The sequence below is a fragment of the Bison bison genome, unplaced genomic scaffold (assembly GCF_000754665.1).
Source record: "Bison bison bison isolate TAMUID 2011002044 unplaced genomic scaffold, Bison_UMD1.0 scf7180017862134, whole genome shotgun sequence".
In the NCBI taxonomy this organism is placed as follows: domain Eukaryota; kingdom Metazoa; phylum Chordata; class Mammalia; order Artiodactyla; family Bovidae; genus Bison; species Bison bison.
The window spans coordinates 49,739-67,731 of record NW_011492706.1 but is presented as its reverse complement, the minus strand read 5'-3'; the positions used below and the strand labels follow the sequence as shown (position 1 = coordinate 67,731).

Below are 17,993 nucleotides of genomic sequence, written 5' to 3'. Positions count from 1 at the left end.
CCCTGTTTATTTAACTTATATGCAGAGTACATCATGAGAAACGCTGGACTGGATGAAACACAAGCTGGAATCAAGATTGCTGGGAGAAATATCAATAACCTCAGATATGTAGATGACACCATCCTTATGGCAGAAAGTGAAGAGGAACTAAAAGGCCTCTTGATGAAAGTGAAAGAGGAGAGTGAAAAAGTTGGCTTAAAGCTCAACATTCAGAAAACGAAGATAATGGCATCCAATCCCATACTTCGTGGGAAATAGATGGGGAAACAGTGGAAACAGTGTTTGACTTTATTTTTCTGAGCTCCAAAATCACTGCAGATGGTGACTGCAGCCATGAAGTTAAAAGACGCTTACTCTTTGAAAGGAAAGTTATGACCAACCTAGATAGCATATTCAAAAGCAGAGACATTACTTTGCAAACAAAGGTTCATCTAATCAAGGCTATGGTTTTTCCTGTGGTCATGTATGGATGTGAGTGTTGGACTGTGAAGAAGGCTGAGTGCCAAAGAATGGATGCTTTTGAACAGTGGTGTTGGAGAAGACTCTTGAGAGTCCCTTGGACTGCAAGGAGATCCAACCAGTCCATTCTGAAGGAGATCAGCCCTGGGATTTCTTTGAAAGGAATGATGCTAAAGCTGAAACTCCAGTACTTTGGCCACCTTGTGCAAAGAATTGACTCATTGGAAAAGACTCTGATGCTTGGAGGGATTGGGGGCAGGAGGAGAAAGGGATGACAGAGGATGAGATGGCTGGATGTCATCACTGACTTGATGGATGTAAGTCTGGGTGAACTCCGGGAGTTGGTGATGGACAGGGAGGCCTGGCGTGCTGCGATTCATGGGGTCGCAAAGAGTCGGACATGACTGAGCGACTGATCTGATCTGACTAAGCTGACAAAAATTTTAAAGTTGATTCAAAAAACACCTTACAAAATAAGACTCTACATTACACTTTTAAAGAATAAGTTCTCTTGGAGAATCTTAAGCATATTTAATAATTCAGTTTAAGAATTTTTAAAATTATGGCTTTTAAATGAATCATAGAACATTCATTTAAATTACTTAGGAAATAAAATACTCCAAAAATTTATATTCCATAATACAACCAAATCCCTCCATTCATTTTATTCTACATTCTATTAGAGAAAATAAATTTTGCAATTTTGTATTTCTAACACAGAAATACTTCATTTTGAAGAACAGAAAGTTAAATTCAGATGTATAGAATGGAAAGGGTTTCTAAGCTCAAGTAAGCACAAGTTATATAATAAATTAAATATTAGAGTCAATTCTTGTACTAGAAACATCAAAAGAGTTTTTGTTCAATGTTTCTTTTATGCTTTCATGTTGATTATTTCAATAAACAGTATTACTTGTCTGAAGCAGAAAATATCTTTCTAAATACATCTCTGAAGGTTTGTTGAACTTGCTGGTTCCTCTGAGTATAAATGAATGGGTTCAACAAAGGAGCAATTGAAGTATTTAATACAGCCACTCCTTTGCTTAAAGTGATCCTTTCATTTGCTGAGGGCTTTATGTAGATGAATATAAAACTACCATAAGTGATGGATACAACAATCATGTGAGAAGAGCAGGTAGAAAAGGCTTTTTTCTTTTGTTGAGCTGAAGGGAATTTTAGAATTGTCTTGATGATGTAAGAGTAAGAAAGAATTATCAATAACAGTGTGACCACGAGGATTATCGCAGCTAATAAAAATGCAATCATTTCTAGTAAATATGTGTCTGAGCAAGAAAGTTGTAGAATAGGAGAAATATCACAAATGAAATGATCAATAACATTTGAATCACAGAAATCCAGGTAAAGACCCAAAATCAGTGGAGGGAAAATGACCAGGAAGCCAGATGCCCAAGAACTGAGTACCAGATGATGACAAATTGTGCTGCTCATGATGGATGTATAACGCAAAGGCTTGCAAATGGCAACATAGCAGTCATAGGACATAACCGCCAGAAGGAAAAATTCTGTAAGTCCCAAGAATATGTAAAAAAATAACTGAGACAGACAACCAATATAAGAAATAGTCTTTTCTCTGTTTACAGTGGTGATTAGGAATCTGGGGATGCAAGCACTTGTGAATGACATTTCCAGGAAAGAGAAATTATGGAGGAAGAAATACATTGGGGTCTTGAGATGGGACTCCAACAGAGTGAGGGCAATGATGGTTAAGTTTCCGATCATGCTCAATGTGTAATTTAGAAGCAGAAACAAAAAAAATTAGGATCTGTAACTGAGAATCATCTGTCAGTCCCAAAAGGACAAACTCTGTGTGCCTTGTATGATTCTTCATGTCTCCTCTGTGATTTCAAACAATGTCTTGTAATAAAAAGGTATAAAAATAAGAAACTACAGGAATAGATTTATCTTTAAGATATGATATATTAAAGTATACATAGGCACATACCCAATTGCCTGAGTTTGAAGATATGCTCTAGAACTGTGCTACAAATACTATTATTACCGGAGTCAACTCAGTTTTGGAAATTGACCTATAAAATCCATAAGAGTTGATTTTTTTCAGGCTTATTTACAAACTTCCAGTCAATTACAACTGCTTCCAATCTGTCCATTGTTAAATAAATTAAATAAATCCTTGGTTCAGATTTCAAAATAATTCATTAATTTTTAATTAACTTCATCAAAATAAAATTATACCAGTGAAGTGAATTAAAACCTACAGTTAAATTCTGATACTTCAAATTTCATATTAAAGGGACATTTGATTCAGTCCCAGCTAGTCACCTAGAGAAGTAACTTCTCTAGAAACTACTGATGAAGGCATAGAAAGGACAACAAGAGAAAAAGAGAACATAATTTGTAGTACTCCAGCAAAATAAATAAAAGTTGAATCTAGGAAAACCTGAAAATGAATATAAAGCAGATATAATCACATTTACAAAAAATTAACAATGCATTGAGAACTTCAACATTTTGCCACATGTAATGGAGACCAAATAATAAAAGAGAAAATACAGAAAAATCATCACAATCTCCATCCAGTTATACATATTCAGAGTCTAACATCACTTGTCATTAAATTATCTTTTAATCAGATACTAAATTACAGTGGAAATCTTTCAATAAAACATATTTTTATTCTCTAATTTTTTTATAAAAGCAAAAGAATTTTGGTGAAGTCAGAGTACTAATTGGTTATATATTTTAGAGCCATGTTTTCAACTAAAGTATACCCAATGAAGAAGTTCATTTTCCTCTTACTCTGAAGAAATGTTTGTCAACCATTTGTGAAATAGGTAGACTATTTCCAAATAAACTTAGAATATAAGCACTGAAAAAAAGGAAAACAGACTACATCGTAGAGTATACAATGTTTTCTTCATTTTAAAATAATATCATGTATGAAACGAGTTGCCAGTCCAGGTTCGATGCACGATACTGGATGCTTGGGGCTAGTGCACTGGGACGACCCAGAGGGATGGTATGGGGAGGGAGGAGGGAGGAGGGTTCAGGATGGGGAACACATGTATACCTGTGGTGGATTCATTTTGATACTTGGCAAAACTAATACAATTATGTGAAGTTTAAAAATAAAATAAAATTAAAAAAATAAAAATAAAATAATGTAAATTACCTTCCTTCTCAGCAATTATTATGCCAATCAATATTTTTGCCTGTTCTGAAGCTTTTCTTCCTTTTCTTATTGAATATATAATACTTTTCCTTCTACATGATTTAGCCTGTTACTTCACATAGGAATTCACAAACTCCACATTAATTAGATATATAATTTTACTTATTATTTAAAGCAAATCTTTGTTTTTCATTTCATGTATATTAGCATATTCTTCTCCTCTTAGATTAATACTCCAATGAATTAGCTCCAGGCTGTTACTGGAAAAGGCAGCTCTTAGAGAACCACAGATGAATCTAAACCTTCCTTCCTTGATCTGGTCTTCATTTGGCCCTGTTTATTTTGTTAACATGCTCTTCCCCTAATTTCTACTTTTTTCTGAAAAATATATTAAACTTTTTTGTAGGTTAATTGTTGGTATTAGAGTAATTTCAAAATCAAGAAGCAGATATTTGTTCTGCAACCAGTACAGATTTGAAAATCCATAATTATAAGTGATAAATTGTCATACATCAAAGTGTTGGGTCAGAATTAGTACTCCTCAGGGAGTTAATTTTTCTGTTTTTTCAAAAATGTATTAAAACATGTGATATAAATTCTCCAAGAAAAAGATTCCCCAACCTTTTAATGTTTGATTGACATCTAGAGTTGCCAAGGTTCTCTTTGTCTAGAGCAGTACAATAATCATCATTCCCTTCACATTCCCACACAGCACAGTGTCTGGTGTAATCCATGAAGTACTGGAAATGTAAGTGCAAATACATATCTCAAGCTTCATGTTCTTGCATTTACAGATTCATAAATAGATGAGAAATAATCAATGCTTTATTCAAAGAGAATTAATATCACCTTTAAATCGCTGTTATTTATTTGTATGTTATTTACAGGGTAGCAATAATTATTCTTAAATATTTAAGAGAAAAGTAAGACACTACTTACCACCATTAGTAAAATATGTAGGTATCTTTTTTTTTCTCTAGACTATGTAAATAAACATCAACCATAATATAGTCAAACATATTTATTGGAAAATAATATTAAATAAACTCTCATATTAATTCCAATCAGAGAGTAAAGTGTGACTATATTAGTAATGGAATTTTCTTCACTATCACATGAAACTGAATATATGTCTGAATAATAAAGATTTCTAGTAAACTTCTCTCTGTTACTAGAAAATTTATATCTGTTCAACCAATCCCACTGTACCAACATCCATAATAATTATCACAGCTGAGGTGACTAGCTAGTTTGATACTTGAGAAATATCTGCCAGGTTCAAATTATTTAAATGGAGTGAGTGCTTCTTTACAAGAAACCTCAGGGGATAGTGTCTCTATGGGAAGTAGAAAAGATGAAATAACACTGAAAAAGCCACACAAAACACCATTTATCCCTTGTTTTTATCATTTAATTAAAAATAAGCTTATTGCCTCAAGCATGCTGATATGAAGTATTGAGAGACTCATCACATTTAAAAATACTCATTTCATTTTTTTTTATTTTTTTATTTTTTTTTATTTTTTAACTTTACACAATCATGTATACCCTGTAAACCAGCAGTTACCAAGATACCAGGATAAATCCTCTTGAGGTTATGTTTTTTCCAATATGTGAATTATCACTAGATCAGCATGTTGCTACCTACCACCAATACTATTACTGTTTTCTAAAAAAAAAAAAAAAAACTCTATTCAATATTAAAAAATTAGAGCTTCTGTATATTACTATGATTTGAGAATGGATATTTTATTTGGTGATTTAAGGATGTGCACCTAAATTCAAGCTTTTTGAAATATTACTAATTATTATAATGTCCAAATTTGGTTTAAAATTTAGTATGCATGAAACACTGCTAATTGCTATATTTATATTATTTAAATTAGTCATCAATAGGCGATGGAGGAGCCTGTTAGGCTGCAGTCCATGGGGTCGCTAAGAGTCGGATATGACTGAGCGACTTCACTTTCACTTTCATGCATTGAAGAGAAGGAAATGGCAACCCACTCCAGTGTTCTTGCCTGGAGAATCCCAGGGATGGGGGAGCCTGGTGGGCTGCCATCTATGGTGTCACACAGAGCTGGACACGACTGAAGTGACTTAGCAGCCGCAGGCAAAGTACACATATTTACGACCTTTGCTTTTGTAAAAACTAATACTTAGGGAAATCATTTCACTAATTTACACTCATGACAAAGTTTAAAACCCTATGCAGGATACAGAAAGCTTGGGGCTGGTGCGCTGGGATGACCCAGAGGGATGGTACGGGGAGGGAGGTGGGAGGGAGGTTCAGGATTTGGAACACGTGTACACCCGTGGCGGATGCATGTTGATGTATGGCAAAACCAATACAATAAAGTAAAATAATAATAATAATAATAAAATAAAAAAAAATGTAGTAGAAATAAAACAAACAAACAAACAAAAAAAACCATGGAGTCATGATTGCAATCAGATTCATGATTCCAAAGTGTAGCTTGTTACCCATTATGCAATACTTCCAATTAAGTAAATGAGTGGTTAGTTGACAGCAGACTATAGCTAGATATTATGATAGATAGATAGGTAGGTAGATAGATAAACAATCTAATGGCTTAAATCAGACCCAGAATTTGAATGCTTAACTTTTGAGTGAATAAATATATGATAAAAAGAGTGACATTTTCATATCACTGTCAACGGAAAAAAAAATGCACATGAGAGTTGCACATGAGAGTTCTGAATTAAGTTTTACTTGAGGCAAAATGAGGACAATAGCTCTGGAGACAGTATTTCAGATAGCTCTGAGAAACAGCTCCAGAGAGGTAAGGATGAAGGTCATCATTATACATGATTTTAGTGAAGAGTGATACCTGCAGTCAAGCACACATTTTGGGCAAGGCTTGCTGCTAGTCCCAAGGAACAGATGTCACCAATAATGATTTTAGTGCTGTCTAGATACAAGGAGATGCAAAAAGATGGGCTCATAAAATCTTTTGAAAATATTTATCTGAAGGCCTGTTCTATTGGTTTTTTTCCAGAGCTCAGGGTGCCTCAATCCTGATCTCCACCCTGAAGTCCTTTCAGGGGTGTTGAAGGTCAGCAGCTGCAGTGGCTCATGATTTAATCCTTGTAGAGGTAAATTGCAAATGCCAGTTTGTAGTTGTCATCATACATGCAAATATTTTGTCAGGAAAACGTTTTTTTTCCTTTTAATCAAAACTGGGATTTTTCAACCATATCATTATTTTATGTAAAGTTTAAAGTATCATATTGCAAGAAAAAAAAACACTGAAATTGAATAAAAATCAAATGAAATAACAGTATTATGCTGTGAATAAAACTGGGAGGACCCAGAGGGAGGGTATGGGGAGGGAGGAGGGAGAAGGGTTCAGGATGGGGAACACAGGTATACCTGTGGCAGATTCATTTCGATATTTGGCAAAACTAATACAATATTGTAAAGTTTAAAAATAAAATAAAATTAAAAAAAAAAGAACCATAGGAGTTGAAAGCAAAGAAAGAAAAAAAAATAATTTAGTATGTGACTTTTTAAAATATCATGCTCTGATCATGGACCCACTGTGGGGCAGTCTAAAGGGTAAAAGGATTACAAACATAGCTTTAACTTCATACATTTTGTATTTTATCATTGATAGTACTGACTAATTCTGATTTCACTTTGTCTGAATTTTAGCATTGGGTAAACTAGTAAATATACTGATGTTGAGAACTAGGAATTTGACTGAAGGGATAAAAGGAGGAGGGGGGGAGAATCAAATTCGATGAGAAAATAGTTCAGTGGTGCTGAATTAAAATTAAAATTAAAAAGCAACAGTGTAAACTAATGATTTCTTAACATGTTTTTTTTCTTAGCTTTGTCTTTTGAAAGATTGACAGCACTACTATGCTCCAATACTAAGTGGGAAATTCCATGATGACATAGAAGACTTCTTGAAGATCAAATTCGAAAAATAGTGAATGCTGGAAAAAAATCACCTTAGAAACAAAGAGTCATAACAGCTAAGAAAATAATTCATAGTGACACCAGTACTAATATACGTGGATAGTAATGTGTATGTGTAATGTTTATGGATAGTAATGTGTATGTGAATTTATAATGAAGAAGGGAAACTCTATAGGGAAATTATAATGCCAAATTATTCACATATAAAGAATGAAAAAATTTAAAAATCAACATTTCCAAACCTCATGGCGCATGAAACCCTTTACATTTGTTTTCCATGATACCATGCTCACCTAGGGTTTGTCTCTCCTACCTCACAATGGACTTTTTCTATATATTTTCTTTTGATACTGCCTTATTTTATTGACTTCTGCATGTTGGATGCTGATGTTAATGTAAAGAAAATAAATAATAAAATAATAGGAAGAAAATGTAAGCAAATATATGACAACATCAGAAACAGTAAACCATAATGACAAAAGATTCAGAAACAATAAAACAAAAGGAAGCATATTTTACTACAATTCAACCAAATTTTCAGGATACCACCAGCACCGTAAGTACTGGTTTGGCCAAAACATTCCATTGTTTGTTTTTTTTTTTTTTCTGTGAGCTGACTCTACTAATGCTTAGTTATCTTTAGCATCATTCAAAACAAATAGATTGTAATGTGACAGCTATTATATCAATATGCATTTTTTAAAAAACATCAAAATTGGTGAATTTTTGTGAGGTATTTTAATACTGATGATTGAAGAAAAAACATTTTCAGCATATTATGCTTTATTATATCAAGAAGGATAAAAATGCAACTGAAGCACACACACAAAAAGATTTGTGCAGACTATGAAGAAGGTGCTGTGACTCACTGAAGGTGTCGAAAGTGGTTTGCAGAGTTTTGTGCTGGAGATTTCTCACTGGATGACATTCCACAGTCAAATAGACTAGTGAAGTTGACAGCAGTCAAATAAAGACAATAATGGAGAGCAATGAATGTTACACCAACAGGAGACAGCCGACATACTCAAAATATCCAAATCAAGCACTGAAAATAATTTTCAACAGCTTGGTTATGTTGAAGTGAAGTGAAAGTCACTCAGTCATGTCTAACTTTTTGTGACCCCCGGTACTATAACCTGCCAGGCTCCTCAGTCCATGGGGATTCTCCAGGCAAGAATACTGGAGTGGGTTGCCATTCCCTTCTCCAGGGGATCTTCAGAACCCAGGGATCAAACTCAGGTCTCCCGCAGTGTAAGTGGATTCTTTACCATCTGAGCTCTGCTGCTGCTGCTGCTAAGTCGCTTCAGTCATGTCCGACTCTGTGCGACCCTATAGACGGCAGCCCACCAGACTCCCCAATCCCTGGGATTCTCTAGGCAAGAATACTGGAGTGGGTTGCCATTTCCTTCTCCAATGCATGAAAGTGAAAAGTCAAAGTGAAGTTGCTCAGTCGTGTCTGACTCTTAGCAACCCCATGGACTGTAACCTACCAGGCTCCTCTATCCATGGGATTTTCCAGGCAAGAGTACTGGAGTGGGGTGCCATTGCCTTCTCCAATCTGAGCACTAGGGAAGTCCATATTGGTTATGTTAATCATTTTAATGTTTGAGTTGCACATAATTTAAGCGAGAAAAAACTTCTTGACTATATTTCCATATGCAATTCTCTAATTAAAAATAATGAAAATTAAAACAAATTGTGGCAAATTTGCCACAATTGTGGATATTGTACACTGGAATCATACAGTGGATATTGTACAGTATCCACAGTACAGTGGATACTGTACAATAACGTGGAATGAAACAGATCATAGGACAAGCAAAATGAACTACCACCAACCACAGCAAAGACCCATTTCAAAGAAGGTGATGTGTATATGGTGAGATTGGAAGGGAGTCCTTCTATTATGAGCTCCTTCTGAAAAACCAAACTATTAATTCCAATAAGTACTGCTCCCAATTCGACCATCTAAAAGAAGCACTCAATGAAAAGCATCTGGAGTTAGTGAACAGAAAACCCATAATATTCCATCAGGATAAAGGAAGACTATATGTTTCCTTGAATACCAGGCAAAAACTGTTATAACATGGCTGGGAAGTTCTGATTCATCTGACATAGTCCGTGGATATTGCACCTTCAGATCTCAAATTATTTCAGTCTTTATGCAACCCTCTTAATGGAAAAAATTCCAATTCCCTGGAAGACTATAAAAGGCACCTTGAACAGCTCTTTGCTCAAAAGTATCAAAAGTTTTGGCAAGATAGAATTATGAAGTTACTTGGAAAATGGTGGGAAGTAGTGAAACAAAACAGTGAATATGTTGTTCAAGAAAGTCCTTAGTGAAAATGGAAAATGTGTCCTTTATTTTTGCTTAAAAACTAAAAAAAACTTCTTGGCCAACACAATAGTATTAAATGTTAAATAACAAAGAGTGAAATAGGATTTACAGCATTAGACTTTCAAAGATTGATAGCCTTGAATGTATACAAATATCTTAGAAAAGCGTAAGTCAGTTCAGTTCAGTTGCTCAGTTGTGTCCGACTCTTTGTGACCCCATGAACCGTGGCACACAAGGCCTCCCTGTCCATCACAAACTCCCGGAGTCCACCAAAACCCATGTCCATCGAGTTGGTGATGCCATCCAACCATCTTATCCTCCATTGTTCCCTTCTCCTGTCCTCAATCTTTCCCAGCATCAGGGTCTTTTCAAATGAGTCAGTTCTTCACATCAAGTGGCCAAAGTATTGGAGTTTCCACTTCAATATCAGTCCTCCCAATGAACACCCAGGACTGATCTCCTTTAGAATGGACTGGTTGGATCTCCTTGCAGTCCAAGGGACTCTCAAGAGTCTTCTCCAACACCACAGTTCAAAAGCATCACTTCTTCGGCACTCAGCTTTCTTTATAGTCCACCTCTCACATCCATACATGACCACTGGAAAAACCATAGCCTTAACTAGATGGACTTTTGTTGACAAATAATGTCTCTGCTTTTTAATATGTTGTCTAGGTTAGTCATAACTTTCCTTCCAAGGAGTAAGTGTCTTTTAATTTCCTGGCTTCAATCACCATCTGCAGTGATTTTGGAGCCCAGAAAAATAAAGTCAGTCACTGTTTCCCCATCTATTTGCCATGCTGCCACACTTGTGTGCCCAGAAAAGCATAAGGAGTCACTTTAATTCAAAAACAGTGAAGGGACCATAACAGTCTGTTAATAAACAAAGCATAAATTATCAATAAATATTTGAAAACTATGATTATTAGCAATTAAAAATGTGAATTAACATGAAAAAGTATGATCTGGGTCATCATTTTGCAAAGATGTAGTACCATGAAGATACCTCCTTACCTTGGTGTTGTTAATGCCCCTCCAGTCTCATAGGACTATCCCAGTTCCTGGGTGTATTTGTTAGCTTTGCTTTTGCTTTTCTATATTATCATATTTTACATTCATTAGTGATTTTTAAGCATGGTCACCAAGGACACTTTTCTAACTTAGTTTATCTTACCTGTTACAGGTTGACCACATAAAGAAAGCATCCTCAATCATATCTTTAGTGATACTTTTCAAGGAACCACTCTCTGTTAAAAAATTGTTGGACCACAACATCAACTACTCAAGAATCAGAGAATTTCTGATTTTCTTTTGCCTTTTTACTAGTCTTTCCTTTTATCTAACTCTTCAGATTATATAGAAATACTTCATTTTTAAATTTAGACTCATATTGTCATTCACAGTAAATGCTAAACATTTGAATATAAAAATTTATACTGCCTGTTTATGCATTTCCATTGCTGTCTTTGAGTGCAAGTGAGAAAGAATCACTAGACTATATCTATGTCACTACTAACAATTCTTGTTTAATTGTGAGACTATGTGGGGAGAAAACAAAAATTGAAGCCTGAATGACAGACTAAAATATAAGTATGTGTATATTTCTCAAATCAATATTTTTCTATTCTGAAACTTGGAAAACTAATTAAAATAGTTCCTATCAATTTCCTAAAGATACATACAAACATTTATACATAAACATATATGTAATATATATATATATATATAGTGTGCTTTTTTTTAATTTGGATAGTTCACAGGATGTGAGAAATTCATTTCTTGAATGTCATCATGGATGTCTTTGGGCCTATGGCGAATGAAATCTCTAGTCCTATGTTATAAATTGGTTAAGATGGGGACAATAGATGTTATATTATATGTAAACACACACACACACACACAAACACAACCTCAAATATATAAGTACATCTTATATACAAGTGGTGTGCTTGTATATAACATCCAGGTAGGCAATTTTTTAAAAAATGCATTGTTATAATCTCTTTTAATTAGTATGGTATGCTTTGAACATTTATAGGCAGTGTATCATCATTTATGTTTGGACTTTGGCCTATCATTTTTTTACTTGATATTTGTTTGTTCCCATTGCTGTTCATTTTTTTGTTTCTCCTTTCTTGCATTCAACTGAATAATTTTACTGTTCAGTCTTAATTTATGTAATTTATACAATGTGCTTTTTACTGTATCACCTCTTACAAGTTTGTGCATGGTCTGTGAATGATAATCTACACAGTGAACATTTCACAAATGACTTGGAAACAATATTTACCACTGGGGGTAGAATGTAAAAAAAAAAACTTCTTTGCCTTTACACTTCTGCTTCTCATGACAGTTACCATTTATATCTTGACTACTTACATTGACAATCACATCAGATAATACTATGATTTTTGCTCTCAAAAACTGTATGAAAGGATTTGTATCATACATGATTTTTCCTGTTTTTCAGTGTTTGATAGAAACATACAATTAAACCATCTGAGGCTACAGTTCTCTTTGTTGGATGATTTATGTACCTGTTTAATGTTAGAGATAGGGATATATAGGTTAAATATTTCATCTTGAACTAGCTTTGGTAGACTGTATCTTTCATAGCATTGATTCATTCCTTTAAGTTGTCAAATCTACTTTGTAGAGACATGATATTTTTCTGTTTTTATATCTGCATAATTTGCAATGATTTCTCTTTTTTTCCAGACCAGCCACAATAACAGTTTATCAATATTAGACATCCTCTCCAAGAATCAGCTTTTGATTATATTCATCTTCTTTCTTGTCTCTCTTTTCCATTTCATTGTGTTTTTTTTTTCTTTTGCTTATTATTTCTTTTCATCTGTTTGGATAACTTTTCTTTGACTTTTTTACATGTAGATCATCTAAAACATCAAAGCTGGTAATGAGAAATCACAGTCATAACAACATTCATCTTGGGATTTACAGAAGACCCATAGCAGTTAGTTCTGATTTTTGTCTTTTTATTTCTTACGTATGTGATGAGTGTTACTGGAAATCTGACCATTATTATTCTTACATTCATGGATTCTCATCTTAAAACACCTATGTATTTTTTCTTTAAAAACTTTGCCTTCTTAGAAGTCTCATTCACAATGGTGTGTATTCCGAGATTCCTGTACAGCATAATAAGTGGGAACAATACCATTACTTATAACACCTGAAGAAGTGAAGTGAAATTTGCTCAGTCATGTCCAACTCTTTGAGACTCCAAGTACTGTAGCCCACCAGGATCCTCTGTCCATGGAGTTCTCCAGGCAAGAATACCGGAGTGGGTTGCCATTCCCTTCTCCAGGGGATCTTCCCAATCCAGGGATCGAACCTGGGTCTCTTGCATTGCAGGTAGTTGCTTTATCATCTGAACCATCAGGGGCTTAATTACTGTGCTGGTCAAATATTTTTTGTTGAACTCTTTGGAGTCACAGCATTTTTTCTTCTGGCAGTCATGTCCTATGACCCCTATGTGACCATCTGTAAACCCCTTTGTGAACAGTAGAGTCTGCATCATCTTTGTGCTCTGCTGCTGGATCTCTGGGTTGATGATTGTCATCACACCACTCATATGGGCCTCTGGATAGAATTCTGTGACTCCAGTGCCATTCATCATTTTGGGTGTGATGCAGGTCCCCTCCTAAAGATCTCAAGCTCAGATACATGGCACATAGAATAGATCATTATAATCTGTGGGGTGGTGACATTCATCATCACACTGATAGGTGCATTCATCATTACATTGATAGGTGTTCTTCTTTCATATATATATATATATATTCAGTTCAGTTCAGTTTCTCAGGCATGCCTGACTCTTTGCAACCCCATGAACCACAGCACTGCAGGCCTCCCTGTCCATCACCAACTCCCAGAGTTTATCCAAACTCATGTCCATTGAGTCGGTGATATCATCCTACCATCTTATCCTGTGTTGTCCCCTTCTCCTCATGCCCTCAATCTTTTCCAGCATCAGGGTCTTTTCAAATGAGTCAGCTCTTTGCATCAGGTGGCCAAAGTATTAGAGTTTCAGCTTCATTATCAGTCCTTTTAATGAACACTCAGGACTGATCTCCTTTAGGATGGACTGGTTAGACCTCCTTGCAATCCAAGGGACTCTCAAGAGTCTTCTCCAACATCAAAGATCAAGAGCACCAATTCCTTGGTGCTCAGCTTTCTTTACAGTCCAACTTTCACATCCATACATGACTACTGGAAAAACCATAGCCTTGACTAGATGGACCTTTGTTGACAAAGTAATGTCTCTGCTTTTTCATATGCTGTCTAGGTTGGTCATAACTTTCCAAGGAGTAAGAGTCTTTTAATTTCATGGCTGCAATCACCATCTGCAGTGATTTTGGAGCCAAAAAAATAAAGTCAGCCACTGTTTCCAGTTTCCCCATCTATTTGCCATGAAGTGAAGGGACTGGATCCCATGACCTTAGTTTTCTGAATGTTGAGCTTTAAGCCAACTTTTTCACTCTCCTCTTTCACTTTCATCAAGAAGCTCTTTAGTTCTTCTTCACTTTCTGCCATAAAGGTGGTGTCATCTGCATATCTGAGGTTATTGATATTTCTCCTGGCAATCTTCATTCCAGCTTGTGCCTTGCATGTATCTCCCTACAAACTCCCCTGAAAATGTATATTTAGTTACAACTCTCAAAATTGTATACCTATAATTCAGAGTCAGCTCACAGGAGTATACTCCCTATGCCTACTGATTTCTAGGTTTGGCCAACTGTATGAAATGCCCATCATTTGGTTAAACTCTTTTATGTGCCATAAATTTAAGACTTTATCCCTGAAGTTAACAGTGTCTCTCAGGTGCTATTTTGCTGAGTCATCACAAGTGCAGTTTGCCTTGGATTCGCCTAAAGGTAGCCTTTCATTTTTGAAAACAAAATTTTCATATAAAAACATATAAAAAGTATATGTTTATAATTAAATAGAATTGCCATAGGTTGTATGTAAATGGTAGATTACAAGTGTTTACAGATTTAGTTATGTACTTTTGGTCGAGGGGAAAACTCTCTGACGCTACTTTTATAACATAATTTATGCTGGTAATTACTATGTCATTTTTTTCCTTTTTATGTTCATATTTTTATAGTATCCATGAGTTGTTTAAAGAAAGTGGATAAAGGCTTGTTATGCCTATTTAATTGCCTTAGAGACTGTGAAAAAAAATCAAATATTTTATCATTTGACATTTATTATACTGCACCATCACAGTGTGTCTAATGCTATTGTTGCATTTTTTTGTCCTCAAAGACAATGTTCCCACTGCTACCTTGTGGAAAGTTGATTGCCAAAACTTATATTTATACCATTCCTTAATGACTGTTAAACGTGGGTCTCCACGGACTCTTTTGTTATTGACTCATTATAGGTGGGATACATGAATTAGTTAGCCATAACATTTGGTGCCAAATATATTTTCCTGACCAAAAAGTTCATCATATCAAGTACTCCTAATCAATTTTTCTCCCATGTTTTACCTTTAGCCCTTTAGACAAGACATTCCTTATTTGAGCTAGCAAGAGAAGAACATATATTCTCAGTGTAAAATGGCACAGGGCCTCTCACAGAGGGAGCTCTGTATCATATAGGAGGGCTCTGGGCATTTTCAGGGATTTCCTAGCTGAATGCGATTCCCTGAGAAAACAGAATTCACATGTCTCCTCTAGCATATTCCTTTTCAGCATGTGTATCATTATGAGTATCTTCAAATAAACTGTCAACAGGTGCCATGAAATAACTTCATGGTGACAGGGTAAGTATGAAAATGTTTGCTCCTTCAGTTATTTACACACTATGCATGCATATTTTCTGGCAGAAGGTGGGAGGTGGATGGGGAATGTCATGATAGATTTCTCTCTTTAAGCAAAGTGTCAGACATTTTTAGTTGATATTTAAAAATTTTACTGGAGTATAAATTTACATTGTCATGTTAGTTTCGAGTGTACAGCAAAGTGAATGAGTTACTGTGCTCATTGTGTTCAGTGGCTCAGTCATGCCCAACACTTCCAAAACCCCATGGACTATAGCCTGCCAGGCTCCTCTACATGGGGTTTTTCAGGCAAGAATACTGGCATGGGTTGTCATTTCCTCCTGCAGGGGATCTTCCTGACCTAGGGATCAAATCCATGTCTCCTCTGTCCCCTACATTGATAGACAGATTCTTAATCACTGAGCAGTCTGGAAAAGCCCTGAATCAGTTGTACACATACATATATCCTCTTTTTTTTTAGATTCCTTTCCCATATATGCCATTACAGAGTATTGAATAGAGTTCCCTGTGCTATATAGTAAGTCCTTATTGGTTATTTATTTTATATACACTACTGTGTATATGTCAATCCCAATCTCCCAATTATCTCTCACCCTCCCTGTGTGAGACTTAAATAACCAACCAATAAGGTGAATATTAATGTTAGTATTTGATGGAAATATCTGACAGTCATCTTTCTAGAATGATGGCCCCTAGAAATCATTAGCAGATTTGGTTTGGGAATAACACACACACACACACACACACACACGCACACATATCAATAGCAGAGATTTTATTCATTTTTTTAACCTTTTTCAAAATTAAAATTTTTGTTTTAAAAAATTTAATTAAAAGTTAAATTTTTGTTTTGTTAAAGTTAAATACTTAAATCAGGATTTTTCAATTTGAATATGTCAGCAGTATTAAATATTTTTCTATGAACAGCTGGGCTCAGAGAAAAACAATATATTGATTACTAAAGCTAAGATCATTTCAAGACCCAAGCAAATCTGAATCAGATATGAAGGGAACTATTGGATAGTGAACTCCATTCATGAAAAGAAGGAAACAAGACAGGGACTCTCAGTGTGAGCTACAGGCACCATCAAATGACAATAAACTGTTCAAGAGGGTATCAGCCTTTCATCCAACTTTATCTACCCTTGGCCTCAATTAATATCCCTCCCTTTGATGAGGTCTGTCAGCCACTGCACCTATAGTAGCAGAAGACAGGGTTTAGCTGCTTAAACTAAGGAGAAAGATCCGGCTCAAAACATTGGAAACTAAGTTAAGACAAACACTACATGATGTCACATACATGTGGAATCTAAAAAACAGAAACAAAAACACACCAAAAACCCCCAAGCTCAGAGATATAGAGGACAGATTGGTGGTTGTCAGAGGTAGGGTGGGGGCAGGGGAACAATGAATGAAGGGGCTCAAAAGATACAACTTTCAATTATAAAGTAATAAGTTGTGGAAATGTAATTTATAGCTGGGAGAATATAGATAATTATATTGCATTACATATTTGAAACTTACTAAGACAGTAGATATTAAAAGGTCTCATCACAAGGAAAGTATTTTAGGTAACTAAGTAAAGTGGTGAATGTTGGTTAGACTTGTGATGATTATTTTACAATGTATACAAACAATGAATTGTTTTACTGTACATCTGTAACTGAAATGGGGTCTTCCTGCTTGCCACTCAAAAGACATTAAATAGGCCATGTTGGCAGAAAGAAAAGTTTGTTTTATTTTGGATGCCAGTAACAGGGTGGGGGAATGATGATGCCTGTCCAAAGACTGAGTCCCTCTCACTGACCATCAACTATTTAGAGCTTTTATACATTGAGGGAGAGGGGCTACTGGCAGAAACAGCAGTCAGCTCTAATAGTCATATTGATATTGGTCACCGGTGATTTGATCAAGATTATCCTGTTTTAAGTAAAACTAGTCTTCAGTTCCAAGGTTGGTTTGTTTCCATTTCCTTGAGGCTAATTCTTAGAATGTAGTGGCTTATGTCATGGCTACATGGCTGGTCATCATATAGTTACTTCTCCACCTGGTGGGGATTCAGTATTTGTAAGACAGCTCATGGGACATGGCTCAGAATATTATCTGCAGCCCCAGAGAAGGAACTAAATGCCCTTCACAATGCTTAATGACTGAACTATTATTATTTGGTCTCCTTTACCTGTTTTCCTTTGTTTCTTCATTTTCTCACTTCTCTGATTAAACTTATTCACTGGCTAAAGTTTTTCCACAGACAAAAAGCAGGTCGAGGACATGAGGGTGAAGGACCATA

General features: G+C 35.4%; 1 protein-coding gene and 1 pseudogene across 1 annotated transcript; one reads left to right on the top strand and one right to left on the bottom strand.

Moving 5' to 3' along the window:
- Window positions 1–1,368: 1,368 nt before the first annotated feature.
- Window positions 1,369–2,199, bottom strand: LOC104983253 (olfactory receptor 6C70-like). The gene has a single exon (XM_010832690.1). It carries the CDS (start codon window positions 2,197–2,199, stop codon window positions 1,369–1,371), a length of 831 nt encoding a protein of 276 aa, XP_010830992.1.
- A 5,829-nt stretch (window positions 2,200–8,028) lies between these two features.
- LOC104983252 lies at window positions 8,029–13,684 on the top strand (annotated as a pseudogene).
- Window positions 13,685–17,993: the final 4,309 nt, after the last annotated feature.